Source organism: Engraulis encrasicolus, chromosome 8, assembly GCF_034702125.1.
Source record: "Engraulis encrasicolus isolate BLACKSEA-1 chromosome 8, IST_EnEncr_1.0, whole genome shotgun sequence".
Taxonomy (NCBI): domain Eukaryota; kingdom Metazoa; phylum Chordata; class Actinopteri; order Clupeiformes; family Engraulidae; genus Engraulis; species Engraulis encrasicolus.
Window position 1 is genome coordinate 14,822,413 of NC_085864.1, and position 17,574 is coordinate 14,839,986.

The window sequence follows — 17,574 nt, forward strand, 5'->3', positions numbered from 1 at the left end:
CGGCACAATATTTCATAGGACCTACTGTCAGAGAATTATTAAAGGAACAAGAAAATCATAAACACATGGTCGTTAAATAGGTCATTCAAAAATTGCATACACTGATAGCACAAAATATGGCAATTTGGGAGTGCTTGGGTTGTTTCAACATACAGTACAGTACAGAATTTACCACAAGATGGAGGAGAGCACTATTACACATTTGGTTCCCATCATTATTAAAGCTTGGCATAAGGATCCCTGAGCCTTTGGTCACAATGTTGGAAGCAGACAAGGTGGGGCTATGGACAAACTCTGAGCAGGTGCGAGTTGGAACCTGTTTCAAGGAGTGTGTCTCAAATTGCCACCTTAACTACACCATAAACAATTGAGGTGTAACAAAAATGTGCGATTCCATAACTTACTATTAACTTAAAGGGTTTATGAAACGAAAACAAACGGTCATTCCCATTAAAGCCTTGTTTTTTCTGATAGCATCGATGAGACTTTGAACCCAATCATCCTGGAGGAACTTGTGAAAATGGCAACTCAAAGTGTGAATTCTGTGAAATTTGATTTGACTAATGAGCTGGGCTGTGACATCAAAGAGGAGAGTCCCTGGTTTGCTAGTATGGCGATCTGAGAAAACAACACACATTTGATGGACCCACATCTTATAAAGGAACCAAAATTCTGATACAAACATCAGCGTGTCGAAAAACCACACATCCAACCTCATGAGAAAAAAAAAACAGCAGCACAAATCTATTTCAGAGGCACTGATACATCTGCAGAAAGTGACATGTCTGACAGGCGAAGTGACGATTGTTGACATAGCCTGACAGTTCGTTTTGTTTATGGTTACGGTTGCTAAGGGCGCTTTGCCATGACCCAAAGATGACATGGCATGTGTATTTGTTGACAAATGGGGGGCATTTTGATTCAATTGCGCGATATAGTGTGATTGAAATGCATGTACATGCAAAAATATTATCAACTAGAGAAAAAACGGAGGTACGGTAATAGGCTGTTGGAGCAGCCCCTAAATCCTACAAAAGAAGAGAGGGAAAAAAAGTAGGCCTACGCTATATGCATCTCCGTTTATTCGCTAAGCAGTAACCCAGTCTGTGAGTTGGCTGTCCTCGACCGAGAGCACCATGGAGGCTGAAGCGCGGATATCCCAAAACCAATTTATTGACCAGTTGAATGGCAATCATCAAAAAGTGCACATCCCGAGAGCATTCGCATCGGTTTGGCATGTAATGTGCATTACCCTTTCCTGAAAACAACATACAAAGCAGATGGACAAGGTAAAACGTAGCCTAAAGCAAAGCAGTGCACGAGCAGTTACAGGGGCAGTTTCAGTCTGCACGCCGGCGATGTCAATTGTTGGAACTGCTTGAGAAAATAGCATTCTCTTCAGTCCAACCATGCCCGCGATCTCCACATTTGTGGTGAAGCACGAGGGGTGGAAATGTGCCGAGCACAACAGTGACCACGAGCTTCCTTGAAAACCACGCCGGTGTGGCAGCTTTTGTGATATGCACTGGAATTGTCATCCACATGTACATCTGCTTGTACGAGGCTATGGCAAGCGATGTGGGACAAATGTATGGCAGGAAGCGAATGTCAACATAAGCAGAGATTACACAATCTTCGATATGGTCAGCAAATGTTTTGGGGCTGTCATTTATGTTATGCCTAGGCCTACACTTTGGAATTAGATCAGAGTCTTGTTGTTACACAGATTTAGCCCAACTGTAAGTTACCCTATACTTAACTTTACTCGGTCTATCCTACAAGCAGATAGCCTACAGGGCGGATGAGAATCCGGTGCATATCACAAAAGCTGCCACACCGGTGCCTGCGTACGAATTGGATCCACAGAGCCCTTGTTTTAGCCTTCTCCTTGTCGGCCACAGTTCCATCATTCTTCACAGAAGGGAACTTGTGCAAAGATATTCCTTCTGTCAAGTAGCCATTTTTGCAGCTGGCACCGTTCGGCCCTCCAGCAACACACTGCTTGACACTGCGCTTTGGTTTGGTACTAGCCGCCATTGATCTGAACAAGGTGGAATGAGGTGAACTCTCCCCTTTTATGTCACGCATATCATTTGCATAAAATTTGCATGTCACGAAAAAAAGTGAACATAACACTTTTTGGGAACGTTTTAACATGACTTTTAGGACAAAATATCACCCAGACAATATCCCATTTTATTCACAAGGCTTAGAACTGTCAGAATCTGTCCTGGAAATGGTCAAATTCCTTTACTTTGTTTTCGTTTCATAAACCCTTTAAGTGCTATTTTATATAAATAAAGCCATTCCCATACTACAAGGTTGGTTCATTGTTTTAAAAGAGAGAATAGAGTAGTAATACATTGCTATTTCAACGCACAAAGTAACCATTGCTAACATGATGGGTATTGTAAACTGACAAAGCCCTGTGAGGGACATGTCACGTCAAAGAGAAACACCCTCTTGGCAACCTCAGGTAAAGCCTCATCTAAATGTTAAATCCTAAAGTGTCACTTAAATGCTTGTTAGCAACCCGTGAAAATCCATACATGTGTCCGCAATCTGCCTTAACCAGTAAAGTGAAAACGCCTCCTATGCAGACTGCTTAATCCAGTTTGCCCTCCTGAGCTGGTTTCAAGTAACATATCCGCTTTCACCTGATGGACACTGATGATGTGATAAATACACATTCTTTAAAAACACAATGCAACTGATTCAACTCTACCCCAAATCCTCATATGAGATGGACACTGTGAAATGTAAACATAGCACAGATGTAAAAAGCAAAGGCACAAATTTCAAAGGTAGGCACAGAATTTTAAGTTAAGTATATCTGTACATCTTTCATACACTTTCAGATCAGTCTGATTTCCAACATCAGCTGCACTGGTGAAACAATACTGTGCTCATTTGACAGATGTAGATCAGTTAGTGTATGCAAAAATATAATATTTTATTGAAACTTGCTGTGCTGTTATGCTGCTTCACTATTCAAAATATACACTACCTAAGTTCAGAATTGATAGATGCTGATGAACTTGAGATGGTCAAGAGAGAAGAAACCGATTTCATAAAGGAATGAAACATGTCAAGTGACAGTATACATTGCCTGCATCAGTTCAGTAACAAAACCAGAGATATCCACCAAATTACGATGGAATCCATTCCACAAGGCAGACGAATGGCACAGAGGACTCTATGGCATGTTCAACCAGCTCAGGTCATCAGACCTACAGTAAGAAAAGAAAAACGTTTAATTTCAATGCGAACTGACCTCTCGTTCATTAGCTTGATCACAGTCTGACTCTTTTACGAGGCAGAGTTTTACCACCGTCTCATTACATCATTATTTTGGCTAAATTAGTTGTTTACAGGTTTTTCATTCATTGAAGTATAAATATTTGTTAATCCATTAATTAATTAATTCATTCATTCATTCCTTAATTCAGTCATTCATTCATTCATTCATTCATTCGTTCATTCGTTCATCCATACTAACTCTTTCATTCAATATCACTCACTCATAAAATTCCCGACCATCCCTTTAGGTGTACCCTAAGATTTAGTGTAGATTCCTAATAGACTCAAACGTACTCAATTTGAGCTCGGGTTATGTCCTTCCCTGTCGCCATCATTTCTGCAACCGCGGCAACTGCAGGGTCAAAGTTCAGACTGGCTGCTGCGACCATCACATCCTCTCTGCAGAAATGGAAACCCATGAGGCCATTAATGCAATACAATATGAGGCACACATAATCACCTCATTTTCTATGTTATACAATAAGCATGTTAGTGTAAATCAAGATGCTTGTGCTATGTTAAGTCTTACTTCATGTAGAAGGCTAGAAACTTTCTTTCCTCCAATTTGCCTTTGAACACAATATCAGTGTACCCATTGCCATATCCTGTGAAGTATTACAATGCATTAGCATTAAACAAAAACATCCCACAAACATTTCAGTGGTGCTGATCTCAAACAAACAGCTTTGAAAAAAGGTTACCCGTGTATCGAATGCTTTTGCCCAACAGCACAGTCCAGAAGAAAGGGACAGACTTGATTTCAACTGGCTTGCTCACCATGGCCAGTGCCGCAATCCTTCCTGTAAAATTAAGATCAAATAATTCCCAACATCTAACTAGTAAACTTACTTATTACAAAGTTAGTACAAAGGGAAAATAATCTGGTACCACATGGATGTCTATTTTTTGTTATTTATTTTTTCAGTGCAGTAAGACTAATGTTTCGACGTGCGTCTTCATCAGAGTCCTTCTACTTATTTAATCCTGCTTCTGGTTGCACCGGATTGTTAATTTAGAAGCGCGGAGTGCGTATCTCCTTTGTTTTATTATAAAGTTATTTTGTGAAGTCAAAGTCTTAACATTACATTAAACGTATATTACACTTAGCTGGCACGTTTATCCAAAGTGACGGTAACACTTTAGAATAATGGATGCAAAAAAGCATTATAAAGACTTAATAAATGATTAACTATTGATGAACAAAACATTAACAAACGTTTGTAAATGACTAGGAAATGTAAACAAATGCTTGTAAATGACTAGGAAATGCTATGTTAATATTTTATATTTATCAAACATTTACAAGTTGCTTGTAAATGAATAAAATACTCTGTTATAAGTCTTTACAGTAGTCACAGAAATGTCTATTTCAGGAAATTCAAAATGGCGGACATGTAGAAGATCCACCCTTTCATGTATGAAAAGTGCAACTTTCCCAGTCATAATGAATACTTCTATTTGATGGTGGATAGAGTATTTGTAAAAAAGGTAACCTTTGTGAATGGGCAGCATGCATTCTGGAAAGAAACTGCTAAAAAAATACACAGTGCACCTTTAAGACCACCACCCTAACCATTAGACCACGGCTGTCCCTTATAGTAGTCACAGAGAACAGAATAAGTCGAAAATTGTATGACTATAGCACAAATGAGAGCATAGTAAAATCATGTGAGGTGCATTTGGGTGGTCCTTGCCACCATGGTGCCATGGTGACCATACTGTACCATGGGCATGTGCCAACTGCCAGTGGGCGATGTTGACCTGCTCGTGTCCACGGATACCGAGAGGGAAGCACACCACATCTCCTGCAGAGAACACCTGTGACACACTGGTCCTCATGCACTGGTGGAGAAATATGACAAATATGACCGGGTCAACAACAGCTGTACAAAGACAGGACAGTCTAATATGTCACGATTAAGATAGGATGGAATCGAGGCTCACCTTGTCAACAATGATGTTATTTCTTTTGTCTTTCTGTATCTTGGTTCCATCGACAAATTCTGAGTTGGGCAAAACACCTACAGAAAAAAACAAAAACCCATTACACACCATTTAATTTTTTTTTTAAATCAATAAAATACTTCATTTAAAAAAAAAAAACTACTGTACTTTTAATGTCTTGAACTATCTTTGGGAGCCTGGTATATCACAAAACAACTCACAATGCAAATCTCTTTTTTTTCACAATATGTGTAAATAAGGCCATGCTTTTGTTCATTCATCAGCATCTAAATTCATAATTCTTTTAATATCAATTAACTGATCATAAAAAACGTACCAATTCCAATGACAACAGCATCTGCCTCTAGCAGTTCTCCTTTCTGTAATATAACTTCTTTGACCTGTTAATATCAAATATTATCATATGATTATGCATCATTAATTATTATCTTATAGAAAATTGGCAATTATTTTTGTAGCAATGTTTTCTACCTTTCCATTTTCTCCACGAATCTCTGCGACATTGTCATTCATGTAAAACTTCACCCCTTTCTCTCGCAGCATCTTATAAATAAAGTGGAAATCACTCTATTAACTTATTTTGTAACAATTGTGAATGCAAACAAGCAAAATAACAGAGCTTTCCTTACCTCCATTGTCATTTTGCCAATCTCTGATCCGAGCGACAACTGAAAGGGATATTCAGATTTTCCAATAACTGACACACTGGCAGCTTTATCTGACAAATACGATGCAACTTCCATTCCTGCAGTGAAAACAAGTTGTAAGTTGTAATGTTGTAAATGCCACACATTCTGGGTGTGAAAGTGTTTTATGCAGGAGTCAGCCAAATAAAAAAATGCACCCAAAATATTTGATGGCCTGTTAAATATTACTTTTAGCAGCTATAACAGCTATTGTGTTCCTACCTATAAATGAGGTCCCCACCACAACCACCTTCTTCCCAGCACACATGTTGTGAATGTCTTGGGCATCCTTAAAGGTCTCCAGGAGCTTCACATTCTCCAGGTCTGCCCCAGGGCATGCCATGGGCCTGGCTCTGAAGGACACAGACAGGGGATGGGGTTACTATTTGCCACTTTCATGTCATGAAACATGTCGAGACCATGCCCTGCATTCATGCGCTATTAAAAAAAACTAAAAGAAGCTACAGTATGTTAAGTAAGCTCTTATTAGTATACAGATATTTGTATACAGCCAATGATCGAAGGAAAACAGCTTCAAGAATATCATTCCTATGCCTCAATTGACAACCACCCTAGAGGATGAGAAAGACTTTTTACATATCACATAAAGGTGAGCAAATTAAGCAACATTCAGTTTAAATCACCAACCTGCAGCCTGTGGCAATCAGTAGCTGGTCATAGCGCTGCTCTGTTTTGTCATCCATGGTTACGGTTTTTGCCTCCGTGTTGATAGAAATCACCTGATACAAAAGAATCACAGACATGACTCCAAATGAAAATTCTCATCCATCACCTTAGACTGGTGAGCCAAACTATGACTTGAAAGATGGAACGTCATAATTGAAAAACAGATTTCATGGCCCAACTCCCATATTATCCTAAGGTGTGATGCTAGACCATCCCACCAAGCTACATTCACCTGTCACATGGCCAACACAGTGGTAGTGTCTCTGGTAGTATCAAGAGGATGTACGTAAATTATGACAAGGTTTGGTGGAACTGTGGTGCCGTACCTCTCTCTTCATCCACAGCTCGATGTCATGCTGCTGGAAAAAGTCCTTTGGTCGCAAGAGGAGGCGATCACTCTCAACATTCATAGCCTGGGCAGAAGCATATCGTAGCAAGAATAAAACATGTTACCTTCCACAACGGGGGGAAATCAACCACGTTTGGGTTTACCTTGGAAACCTTCATTTTATGTAATATCGATGATTATAGGCAAAACAGAAAGAACATTTTGAAGAACAAACAGTGCAGTTGTATACATTGAGGCACAAATGGCATAGAATGACTTAATATTATTTAACTGTTGTCTATTGAGAAAATGGCCATGTTTACATAATGTTTTTAATTCTGAATTAATAATACAGCATTAAATAGTTCAGTCGAGTTTAAATTGCACTTTGATTTAATTCTGAATTGTGAAGTGTTTACATGGTCTCAAAGCGGAATTAAGTTTTATTCAGAATTAAACTGAGTTCATTCTCATGTAAACAAGGCCAATGCCAGAGTCTCAGTAACCTTTATGTAGATTGTTGTCTCACCTTACTCAGCTTGGGCTTGTCAAAGGGTGGCAGGTCATCCTTGGTGACCATGACGATTCTGCCTCTGTAGTCATTCTGCCTCAGTGTCTCAGCACACACCAGAGAGGCGGGGCCTGCAATGAATAACATGTCACTTGTACCACACCATATGGAAGTACAGTTCTATCTGGCTCAGCTATAAGTAACTCGCCCACCCCCTGCCTACAGTATACACCCCCTTAGTCCCCCACGTTTACTGGGGAACATCTTTGTGTGTGTGTGTGCGCGCGCGCGCGTGTGTGTGTGTGTGTGTGTGTGAATGTGTGTGTGTGTGTGAATGTGTGTGTGTGTGTGTGTGTGAATGTGTGTGCGTGCGCGCGCGCGCGTGCGTGCGTGCGTGTGTGTGTGTGTGTGTGTGTGTGTGTGTGTGTGTGTGTGTGTGTGTGTGTGTGTGTGTGTGTGTGTGTGTGTGTTTGCCTAATACACTTACCTGTACTTTACTGTGACATTGTGAGACTTTTCAACCCCTTATCATATTCTGTACACTGCCTACTTCTACATACTATACTATATCATAGATGTATCCATCAACACTTGTTCCAGGTCATGTTAAGATTGTGTACCTTAACTGACAGAGTATTTTGCTGCATTGGTCTATCCCAACTCACAGAATGTCTTTTTGCACATTTACCTTTTTTACATTTAGTATCTCTACTATTTTATTTTATTTTCCCCTCCCTGACTTTCCTGTGTTATTTGTGTCTTGAAATGTCCATGTGGACATTTGTGTATTTGTGTATTTATGTAAGCTACTGGATACCTGAATTTCCCCCTGGGGATCAATAAGTTACTCTACTCTACTCTACTCTACGTAAGATTGAAAAAGACTGAAGATTCAAAAAAGCTTTATTGTCTAATACGTGTGATGCCATATTAGAACATTGTCTTTTGATTGAAGGCTTGAAGACTGTGTGTGTGTGTGTGTGTGTGTGTGTGTGTGTGTGTGTGTGTGTGTGTGTGTGTGTGTGTGTGTGTGTGTGTGTGTGTGTGTGTGTGTGTGTGTGTGTGTGTGTGTGTGTGTGTGTAACTCCACCCACCCACCCACAGAAGGCGTCACCACTTACCTCCTCCAATCAGAATCACTGTATGAGACGACTCTGGTTCTTGGTGAGACATCTGTTTCAAACGCTTCGCTTCCTGAGGACATGGATAGATGCACACACATACAGTACATACAAAAATGAATAGTCCTCCATTTAACACCAATAAGTAAGTTGGTGAGAGTTCCAGGGTTGAGGGTGCATAAACTTACCTTTGTGTGTAAGGTGACATGCACTTTGCCATCTTCAATTTTTACCTGTTTAAAACAATTTGAATTTTAATGAGACAAATTAAATAACAAGGAGTAGTAAAGCATGTTGTTTACTGATTTATTTGGTTAAACGCTCACTGTCAGTCAGCCAGTCCAACAAACCATTTGCCCTACAAAGTCAAAGTGCATCAACTACATCTTACTAGACCGAAAATGGTCTTCATTACACCTCCTTTGTCTTGTGACAAAACTTCATGGTCCAAATGTGTCCTGTTTTAGAGACATTGCTTTGTCAAATTTGCATTAAGCTTAGCTACAATATACAAAGCTCTGAAGGCATTTTTCTCAGTTTCAATTTTTGCGCAGTTACTGCACTTTGACTTGACTTCGAAGGCAGCATTTACCTCTCCTTCTGTAAAAACACTTCAATACAGAGTGCAATTTGTCATGAGTGTACCTTATAAGAGGGCAAACAGTCCAGCCCAGGGTATTCCTCAATATCGCCAGTCTTCACGTTAAAGCACGCTCCATGAAAAGGGCATCTCACTTTATCACCTTGCAGTGATCCTGCAAAGATTGTATAATGTGTACACTACATGTGACTGATCATGATGAAAATATTTCGATATTAACTATCAACTATTAAAGGACCAGTTCAGTCAATTTCAACATGCAGTTGTAATGCTCACACTACCCTGGACTTGCCAGTACCTGAGGTTTTCTTTTTTTCTTCTTCAGCCTTTTCCGAGATCTTGGTCATCGTAATGGGAGCAGCGCTTTGTTTACATTTAAAAAAAAAAACATTTTTATTTATTCCCAAAAACATCTGAAAGGTTATACAACATCAGCAGGCAACTAGCAAACAGCGGTACCTTTTGGGAAAATATTTAGAGTAGGCCTATGTTAATTTAAAAAAAAAATGTAAACAAACGCTGCCCCCATTAGAATAGCTCATATCTCGGAAAGGGCTTAGCCGAAAAATGTGGCATCACCGGGTACTGACAAGTAAAGGATAGCGTGAGCAATACAACAGCACATTGAAATTGACTGAACTGGTACTTTAAGAAAAGTGTGTGATGCTTCGTGCAGAAAATAATGATGTATTTTGTACAACATCTTGAATTGTGTTATGTCTGTTAATAGTACACTTAAGTATAAGGAGAGAAATGCACTGTGTGGAGTGTAGAATGTTTGAACAATGGAGCCAGTCTGTGAGATCAGCCTCAATAAAGCCTCCCTCTAGGCATTCACATGATTCAGCAAACACTCCAGCCTACAGTATGCTAGGCACTGACATATAAACTGATAACTTTGACTAATTGAGCTGCCAAGCCATGATCATAAGCCAAATATTTGCTTTTGCATTGTATGTTAATGTTTAAGATCAATAACAAGCAGGACTTCATTGGCTTTTAGAGTGGTATAACTTGCATTACAACGGTAACAAGAAAAGGGGGAGGGTTGGTTGAATTGCAATGATCTTATTTAGATTTACATAGAACTCAACGGAACATGAATGTAGTTAATAATGCATCAAGTGTGAGTAAACTAGAGATTGACTGGATTTGACCATGTAAAAAACAACCAGAATAATGCCATTCAGATTTCCTTTAAAACCATCACACTGTGATTAAACTGCAGTGACATCACCATGAGCAATGGGACAAAAATAATAATAATAATAATTTAAGAAGATACATTTTTAAAATCCTGGGGTGTATGGAACCATAGATCAAAAATGGCGATATAAACTGAATCGTGAGTTTTGTGTATCGTTACAGCCCTACTGAGCACCTATAAGGGTGTGCCGAGATACTGTAATCCTGCTGTACAAACCTGATACTAGCCCGACAAGGGAGATGCTCTTCTTATTCTTAGAGAATGAAGCCATGCAGTTATTCGTCTAGACACATTAACACTTCATCCATGGATTACGTTTTGTCAAGTTTAAGAAACACTTAGTAGCTTTGTCAACACTGCCAAAGAGGATTCTTCTTGTCGCAATGATAAAGTAAATTGACATTTATTGGTTATTAGTGTGTGTGTGTGTGTGTGTGTACTTTCCCACGTGAACGTATTGTATTGTATTTGGGTGTTTCATGGGTTGAATGCAGTTTGCCTCTGCTGTACCTTTGACGAGTGGAGCTGCGTAGTGTGTGCATCGGCTGCCAACCGCGCTGAACTGACCCCCACTCCTCACCAGCAGGATTTTGTGACCGTCCACTTCTACTTCTTTCATTCTGTGGCAAAGAAAGAAAAAAAAATCATACACAAGACACCCGGAGAGAGAGAGAGAGAGAGAGAGAGAGAGAGAGAGAGAGAGAGAGAGAGAGAGAGAGAGAGAGAGAGAGAGAGAGAGAGAGAGAGAGAGAGAGAGAGACAGATAGACAGCCAGAGACTGTAGGCCCTATGCAGTGTAGAGTTTCCCAACCAGGGGTACGTATACCACTATGGGTACGTGAGCACACCTCAGTGGGTACGTGGGAAAATAACAAATATGGTGCAGGTCACATCGGGCCCGGCGGCTTTATTCATCCCCAAATATAATTTTATTGTTATGCGGTTTATACATGAACTATGACATGTTTTGTAAAGCAATCTTAGAAATGACATTCACACAGAGGTGGAACGTAACTAAGTATTTTTACTTCGTTACTGTACTTAAGTAGTTTTTTCTGGAATTTGTACTTACTTGAGTAAAAATAAAAATGCAGACTTTTACTTTTACTCAATTACATTTTTTGACAATTACTTGTACTTTCTACTCCTTACATTTCTAGGAGAAGACTTTGTTACTAGTTACATTTATCCTAGGTTTTCCTGTTGTGTTTCGTGGATATTTCAGTAGCCTCAGCTGCGGGCAGGGAGGCGGGACCAAGCCCCTCTTCCAAATTGACACCCAGACAGAAAATATACTTTTAAAAACATTAACAGGACTCCATAGTCATGTTCAAATAGAACCGAAAACCGTTGCAGACACTTTTTCCTATTGGATCAAGTAGGTAGACATGGAGAAAGACAGCCATTGCGTGAGTAGGCGTACTTGTACTTTTGTAATGAAAAGTACATTTAAAAGTTAGTACTTATGACTTTTACTTAAGTACGTTTTTGGGAAACAACTTTTACTTTCACTTGAGTAATTTTTTCGCAGGGTACTTCTACTTTTACTTAAGTACACAACTTCAGTACTTCTTCCACCTCTGCATTCACAATACATTAAGTTATATTTTCAGGGGCCCTGATGGTCGGGATCTGTCGTAAAGGTGGCCACTTTCAATATAGGCCTAAAATTCAGGGTCAAACCCTGGCTTGTGTTCATAGTACGGCTCTTGGAGGACTTAATAAAATGTAAAGTGGCCCTTCGAATGAAAGATTTCCTCACTTCTGGTATAGAGGAACATAGAGCACAAATGGGTGAGGTAGGCTACTCATCATTTGTCAAAATGGCTTAGGGGTTAAGCAGGACAAAAAGGTTGGGAAACACTGCAGTGAGACAGGATATAAAAGTAGACATGGCATGGGTGACCTACTGTCCATCCTGCAGGTCAGACTCCAGACAAACCACCTCTGTGATGTCCATCACTTCTTCTGCGTTCGTCATTTTATGCAAATCTGCAGTTGTCAGGAGGGACACAAACACATCACAACACAAGGAAACAAGCACCAAACAACACACGTCATCATCATAGCCAACAGTGCTGTAGACATAGACATAGATTAATCTATGGCTGTAGTCTAAAGTGTGTTTATCACCAAAATCGTATACCGGTACGCCTATTCAAATACTCGCTGCTACACAGCTTCTATGACCTCGGCTTTCCTCGCACCATGATTTTAGTTCGACCATTTGAAAGATGCCACACTCCAGGTGCACACGCATCCATGTTTCTTCATGATTGAGCATTTTCTGTTAGCTGCTACCCATGAGCTCACAACATTTCAAATGTTCCATGCTTTGCCAAGTTGCCCACTCGAGTCAGAGAGAGCATGAACACACCGGTAGTCAACGTAGCCAAGACGAGAGCATTGTTGATGTTATTCGCTAATAACATCGCCATAAAAGCATCTCGGCTGCTAGACACTACTTTATTTTTTACATAACCTGCACGATGATTATTTAGGCCTGTCTCAAACACGAACATGTACCGAACATGTAGCCAAGGTTATTGAAACAATACAATGGCACCTACCTTCCCTGGACTGGCACACTGCCTGGCTGCACGGCTAGAAGTGGTCCTGCCTGCCTACCCACACTGAATTAGCTTGACTTGATATGGTCGAATCGCTAACATGAATCAGCATTATATGCGTTTGGAATGAAAAGGGCAGATTTGGCGCTGCCACGCTTATGTTGCAGTGAACTATTTTCTACGTCATGCGCATAACGTTCAGTTGAAACATTGTATCAAACAATGACAAGAGGTCTCTTTACTGAATCAATGTTGCAAGCATATGGCTACTGTAGCCTGTCATTCAGAACAAATGGAAGCATTCTATATGCGTAGATACATAACGAGAGTGGCATATCTCCTTTCTGTGCAAAATCAAATAGGCCTATCGGGTGCTTGTGGAAACTTTCTTAACTGCTGCTTAACATCACCCACCTTTTTAACAGATAACACATTGCTACTTCAGGGCATATCAATTTCAATCTAGATGATGCTCAAAGTCGCCGGTGGTGTTCGGTTACAATTCGCCCGACTTGGCTATGTAGCGCGCGCCAATGAAGTTCCTTCTCCATCTCATTACTTAGGCTCCTATATTCGCCAGATGATATATATATAGCCTACTTTTAACATTTTTATTCACTTACACATATTTGTCATAGAGAACTGTGCTATAGTTGAATATGTGCAGCTGCACCCAAGCGTATTCAAAGTTCTTACAGTTGTCTATAATGTTTACACCCAGGGTAGCGCAAACCAGAGATGCATGAGGAGCAACTTCCATATCTGGAATATCTCTTTGAAATACCTGAGAGGTGTAGGCCCTAATCAAACTAATAAAGTCCATGCAAATAAATAACACTTGCCCTCCCTGATTATAAACATGGTCATCCCGCACCATATGAAAGGGTAAAGGTGGTGGTGACTGGCAAGCTTATTGCTGTGATGGGAGATAAAGGCGATGGGGCAGCTGTGGCCTAATGGTTAGCCAGTTGGTCTTGTGATCGCAAGGTGACAAGTTGAAATCTCAAAGCATCCATGACTACTGTGCCCTTGGCAAGGCAGCTAGCCCCACATTGCTCCTGGGACTATAACCAATACACTGTACCTACAGTATGTAAATAACAGTTAGTTGCTTGTAATGAAAAGATGCTCACTAGTACTACATTCATACTATGCTTTTAGAATGTGTTCTGAATTTTGGAGTGTAGAAGAACACTGCTCCTGCAGTGGTTCTCAACCTTTTTTGAACAAACGCCCCTTGGCCTCATCACAAGCCTCCCAACGCCCCCTTGACCTCATCATAAGAATGACAACGCCCCCCTTAGTATTAAAAAAAGAAATGGAATAAAGCCCCCCAAAAGTCAACTGAGCACCGCCCCCTCTCAGCTGTATCCTTCTCAGCGCCCCCCTACAGCTCCCCAACATGCCCTGGGGGGCTGTACCGCCCCTGTTGACACGAAGGTATGGTATTGTACACATCACTAGGGTTGTAGGTGCACTCTGACCAGCATGCCAACAAGTCTGACTTTTTGGAGTAGGGGTCTAGCCTTGGTTTGCTACTGGTTGTTTGCTTCCTGACAAAGTGGGAGGAGTTCCCGTTTTTCCGGAGCTATGAAACTCTATTTGTTTATCTCCTGGCCTGACTAGAAGTAACGCTGAAGGTGTTGCGTCACTAGGAGGGCGCGGCCTGGCTAGTAGGGGTCGGTGGTCAGAGGCCGTTTGGTAGCCCAGAGGCTCAGGTTTGAATGTGAATGATACACTCATGACTGCAAACAGATTTAGAAGTGTTTGTATGTGCGTGTGCATCTGTAGGGGTCATCCATATGTTCCCCGGGTCCTATGTTCCCCAGGTCATATGTTCCCCGCTACCGGCTGGCACTGTGCGCAAACTTGACATGAAATACGCATGGCAACCGTCCGTGCAAGACATGCATGCGCAAGCATTCTGGACCTTATCCCCTTGTTAGATACAATGTGGGGAACAGTTCCACGGTCCCATACAAAGACCGGGGAACATAGGACCCGGGGAACATAGGTACGCTGGGATCATCCCTATGTTCCCTGGGTCCTATGTTCCTTGCAACCCATGCATACTTTTAAAGCACAAAAATTGACATATATTTTTTTTCACCAACCCGATCTTAAAAGTAAGGCAATTTATTGTTATTTTCTAATTTTAAATCTCTCTTTTTTTGTAGACGAAACAGAGATTTTGGCCTTTCCCTCACTGTAAAAAGTTATCTTTCAAGGTGTCTTACTTGTTAATTATAGATGAAATCACAAAATTTTCATTATTTTGTATGTTGTTCTAGGAGTAATGTAGCAGTCAGTAATGTTGTCAACATGCATAAGTGTAATATCTATAAATATAATATAAAAATAATTTTGCAGTGTAGCCTACCCTGAGTTGGTAACAGGAATGACATTGAGAAAAAGAAACCCCTGTAAAATAATGGTTCATTCTCCAAATTAGAGAATTTCAAGGAGGTAACATCACTCACAGGAAAAGGATTTCCACCACATAAAAAGAAGTAACATACAGTCTTAAGCATGGCATTTTGTTATTTTATTGGAATTTTGGGGGTGGTGACTTTTACAGTGTCTTTCCTGTTACCACTTTTTAACCCGGGAAGGGAAGGGCTCGGCAAATGACCTTGGCCAGAATCGAACCCGGGTCACCAGTGTAGCAGTCGAGTGCCCAGCCGTTTGAGCCACGGCTGGGCCATGGTGATGTTTTTTGTGAGTGGGTGGAGGTGTAAGTTTTACTCCCCGTAAGGGGGTGTTGGCCATAGACATACAGGTCCTTCTCAAATAATTGGCATATTGTGTTAAAGTTCATTTTTTCCCCATAATGTAATGATAAAAAAATAAACTTTCATATGTTTTACATTCATTCCACACCAACTGAAATATTTCAGGTCTTGTTTTGTTTTAATATTGATGATTTTGGCATACAGCTCATGAAAACCCAAAATTTCCATCTAAAAAAATTAGCATATCATGAAAAGGTTGTCTAAACAAGCTATTAACCTAATCATCTGAATTAACTAATTAACTCTAAACACTGGTAAAAGCTTCCTGGGGCTTTAAAAAGTCTCAGCCTTGTTCATTACTCAAAATCGCAGTCATGGGTTAGACTGCTGACCTGACTGTGTTTAACATTGAAGTCAATGGCAGTGGCATTGCATGAGGGTTATGAAAGCCCAGATATCATTGATGCTTAGCTGTCAGCTGGTTTTTGTTCTTTGATCTGGTGACCCACACTTCCCTCTTCATTATACTCCATAGATTTCCATACCAAGTTTTTCTATTTTTAAGAAAACTCAATTCTAATTTGCCAGACATGAAACCCCATTCAAAGTCAATGGAAAGTTCTGTCTGGCAAATTAGAATAGATTTTTCTTAAAAATACAAAAACTTGGTATGGAAATCTATGGAGTATAATGAAGAGGGAAGTGTGGGTCACCATATCAAAGAACAAAAAACAGGTGACAGCTAAGCATCAATGATATCTGGGCTTTCATAACCCTCATGCAATGCCACTGCCATTGACTTCAATGTTAAACACAGTCAGGTCAGCAGTCTAACCCATGACTGCGGTTTTGAGTAATGAACAAGGCTGAGACTTTTTAAAGCCTCAGGAAGCTTTTACCAGTGTTTAGAGTTAATTGGTTAATTCAGATGATTAGGTTAATAGCTTGTTTAGACAACCTTTTCATGATATGCTCATTTTTTTAGATGGAATTTTTGGGTTTTCATGAGCTGTATGCCAAAATCATCAATATTAAAACAAAACAAGACCTGAAATATTTCAGTTGGTGTGCAATGAATGTAAAACATATAAAAGTTAATTTTTTTATCATTACATTATGGGGAAAAAATGAACTTTAACACAATATGCTAATTATTTGAGAAGGACCTGTATACATACTATACATCCGAAAACATGTACTGTAGGCAGGGGGTGGGCAAGGGCGCTACTTACACCCGAGCCAGAGAGAATTGTACTTCCATATGGTGTGGTACAAGTGAATTGTTATTAATTGCATCGGGTGGCTTGCCATGAGGCCATCAGACATGCACTCACACCCTTGTAAGTGGCTCAAGCAGCTAAGGTACCGACCATATTGTTACACCGGGGACCTGGGTTTGATTCTGGCGCAGTGATTTCTTGATTCTCCCGAATCTCTCTCTTATATTGCTTTTTTAATCTCAAATAGGCACAAAAGCTCAAGAACAAATCTTGGGGGGAAAAAAGAAAAGAAACCCAACCGCTGTGTGAGCCATTCGAGGCACCCTCTGGATAGGTGACTCTATTCTGGCGCAAGGGTTCCCAGTGGTGGGTGAAGAGCAGAATGTGAGGGCATCGTGGATGGGAGAAATTAGGAAGGGAAATTGTATACACTTTCTCAGGGGAAGGCAGTGCAATGATGTGATCATCTCTAGGGTTGTGAATGTGAATGTTCTGACTGTTGCGTCAATGAGCCCTGGTCTTTGTTGCAGTGGTCAGAGTCCCAGTTTGCTACCCCAGAAGCCTGGGATCTGAACTGGGTGAACTAAATACCCCTCTATACACACTATACACAAGGAAATAGACTGTAGAGGTAGTGGAGCATCAT

The 17,574-nt window shown here is 40.5% G+C and overlaps 1 protein-coding gene across 5 annotated transcripts; it reads right to left on the reverse strand.

Annotated features, from left to right (window-relative positions):
* Positions 1-2,796: 2,796 nt before the first annotated feature.
* aifm4 (apoptosis inducing factor mitochondria associated 4) lies at positions 2,797-13,464 on the reverse strand. Of its 5 annotated transcripts, none has more exons than XM_063205031.1 (19): positions 13,391-13,464; positions 12,317-12,398; positions 10,917-11,026; positions 9,244-9,353; positions 8,787-8,831; positions 8,599-8,671; positions 7,496-7,608; positions 6,965-7,051; positions 6,600-6,691; positions 6,174-6,304; positions 5,895-6,010; positions 5,737-5,808; positions 5,582-5,645; positions 5,245-5,321; positions 5,025-5,142; positions 4,002-4,100; positions 3,830-3,905; positions 3,595-3,699; positions 2,797-3,230 (listed from the first exon to the last, which is right to left on the reverse strand). In XM_063205031.1, exons 2-19 carry the CDS (start codon positions 12,385-12,387, stop codon positions 3,197-3,199), a joined length of 1,593 nt encoding a protein of 530 aa, XP_063061101.1. In that variant the 5' UTR covers positions 12,388-12,398; positions 13,391-13,464; the 3' UTR covers positions 2,797-3,196. The 5 variants fall into 5 exon arrangements, with proteins under 5 accessions (XP_063061101.1, XP_063061098.1, XP_063061097.1 ...); XM_063205028.1 differs by lacking the exon at positions 13,391-13,464 and adding an exon at positions 12,977-13,066; XM_063205027.1 differs by lacking the exon at positions 13,391-13,464 and adding an exon at positions 12,784-12,875.
* Between the last annotated feature and the right edge of the window lie 4,110 nt (positions 13,465-17,574).

Coding starts and splice junctions, on each gene's coding strand:
- aifm4 (XM_063205027.1), bottom strand. CDS start 12,844: ATGGCGATGTTATTAGCGAATAACATCAACAATGCTCTCGTCTTGGCT. Junction 6,305..6,599: donor CTGATTGCCACAGGCTGCAG/GTTGGTGATTTA, acceptor TGTGTCCTTCAG/AGCCAGGCCCATGGCATGCC. Junction 3,700..3,829: donor TTTCTAGCCTTCTACATGAA/GTAAGACTTAAC, acceptor CCATTTCTGCAG/AGAGGATGTGATGGTCGCAG.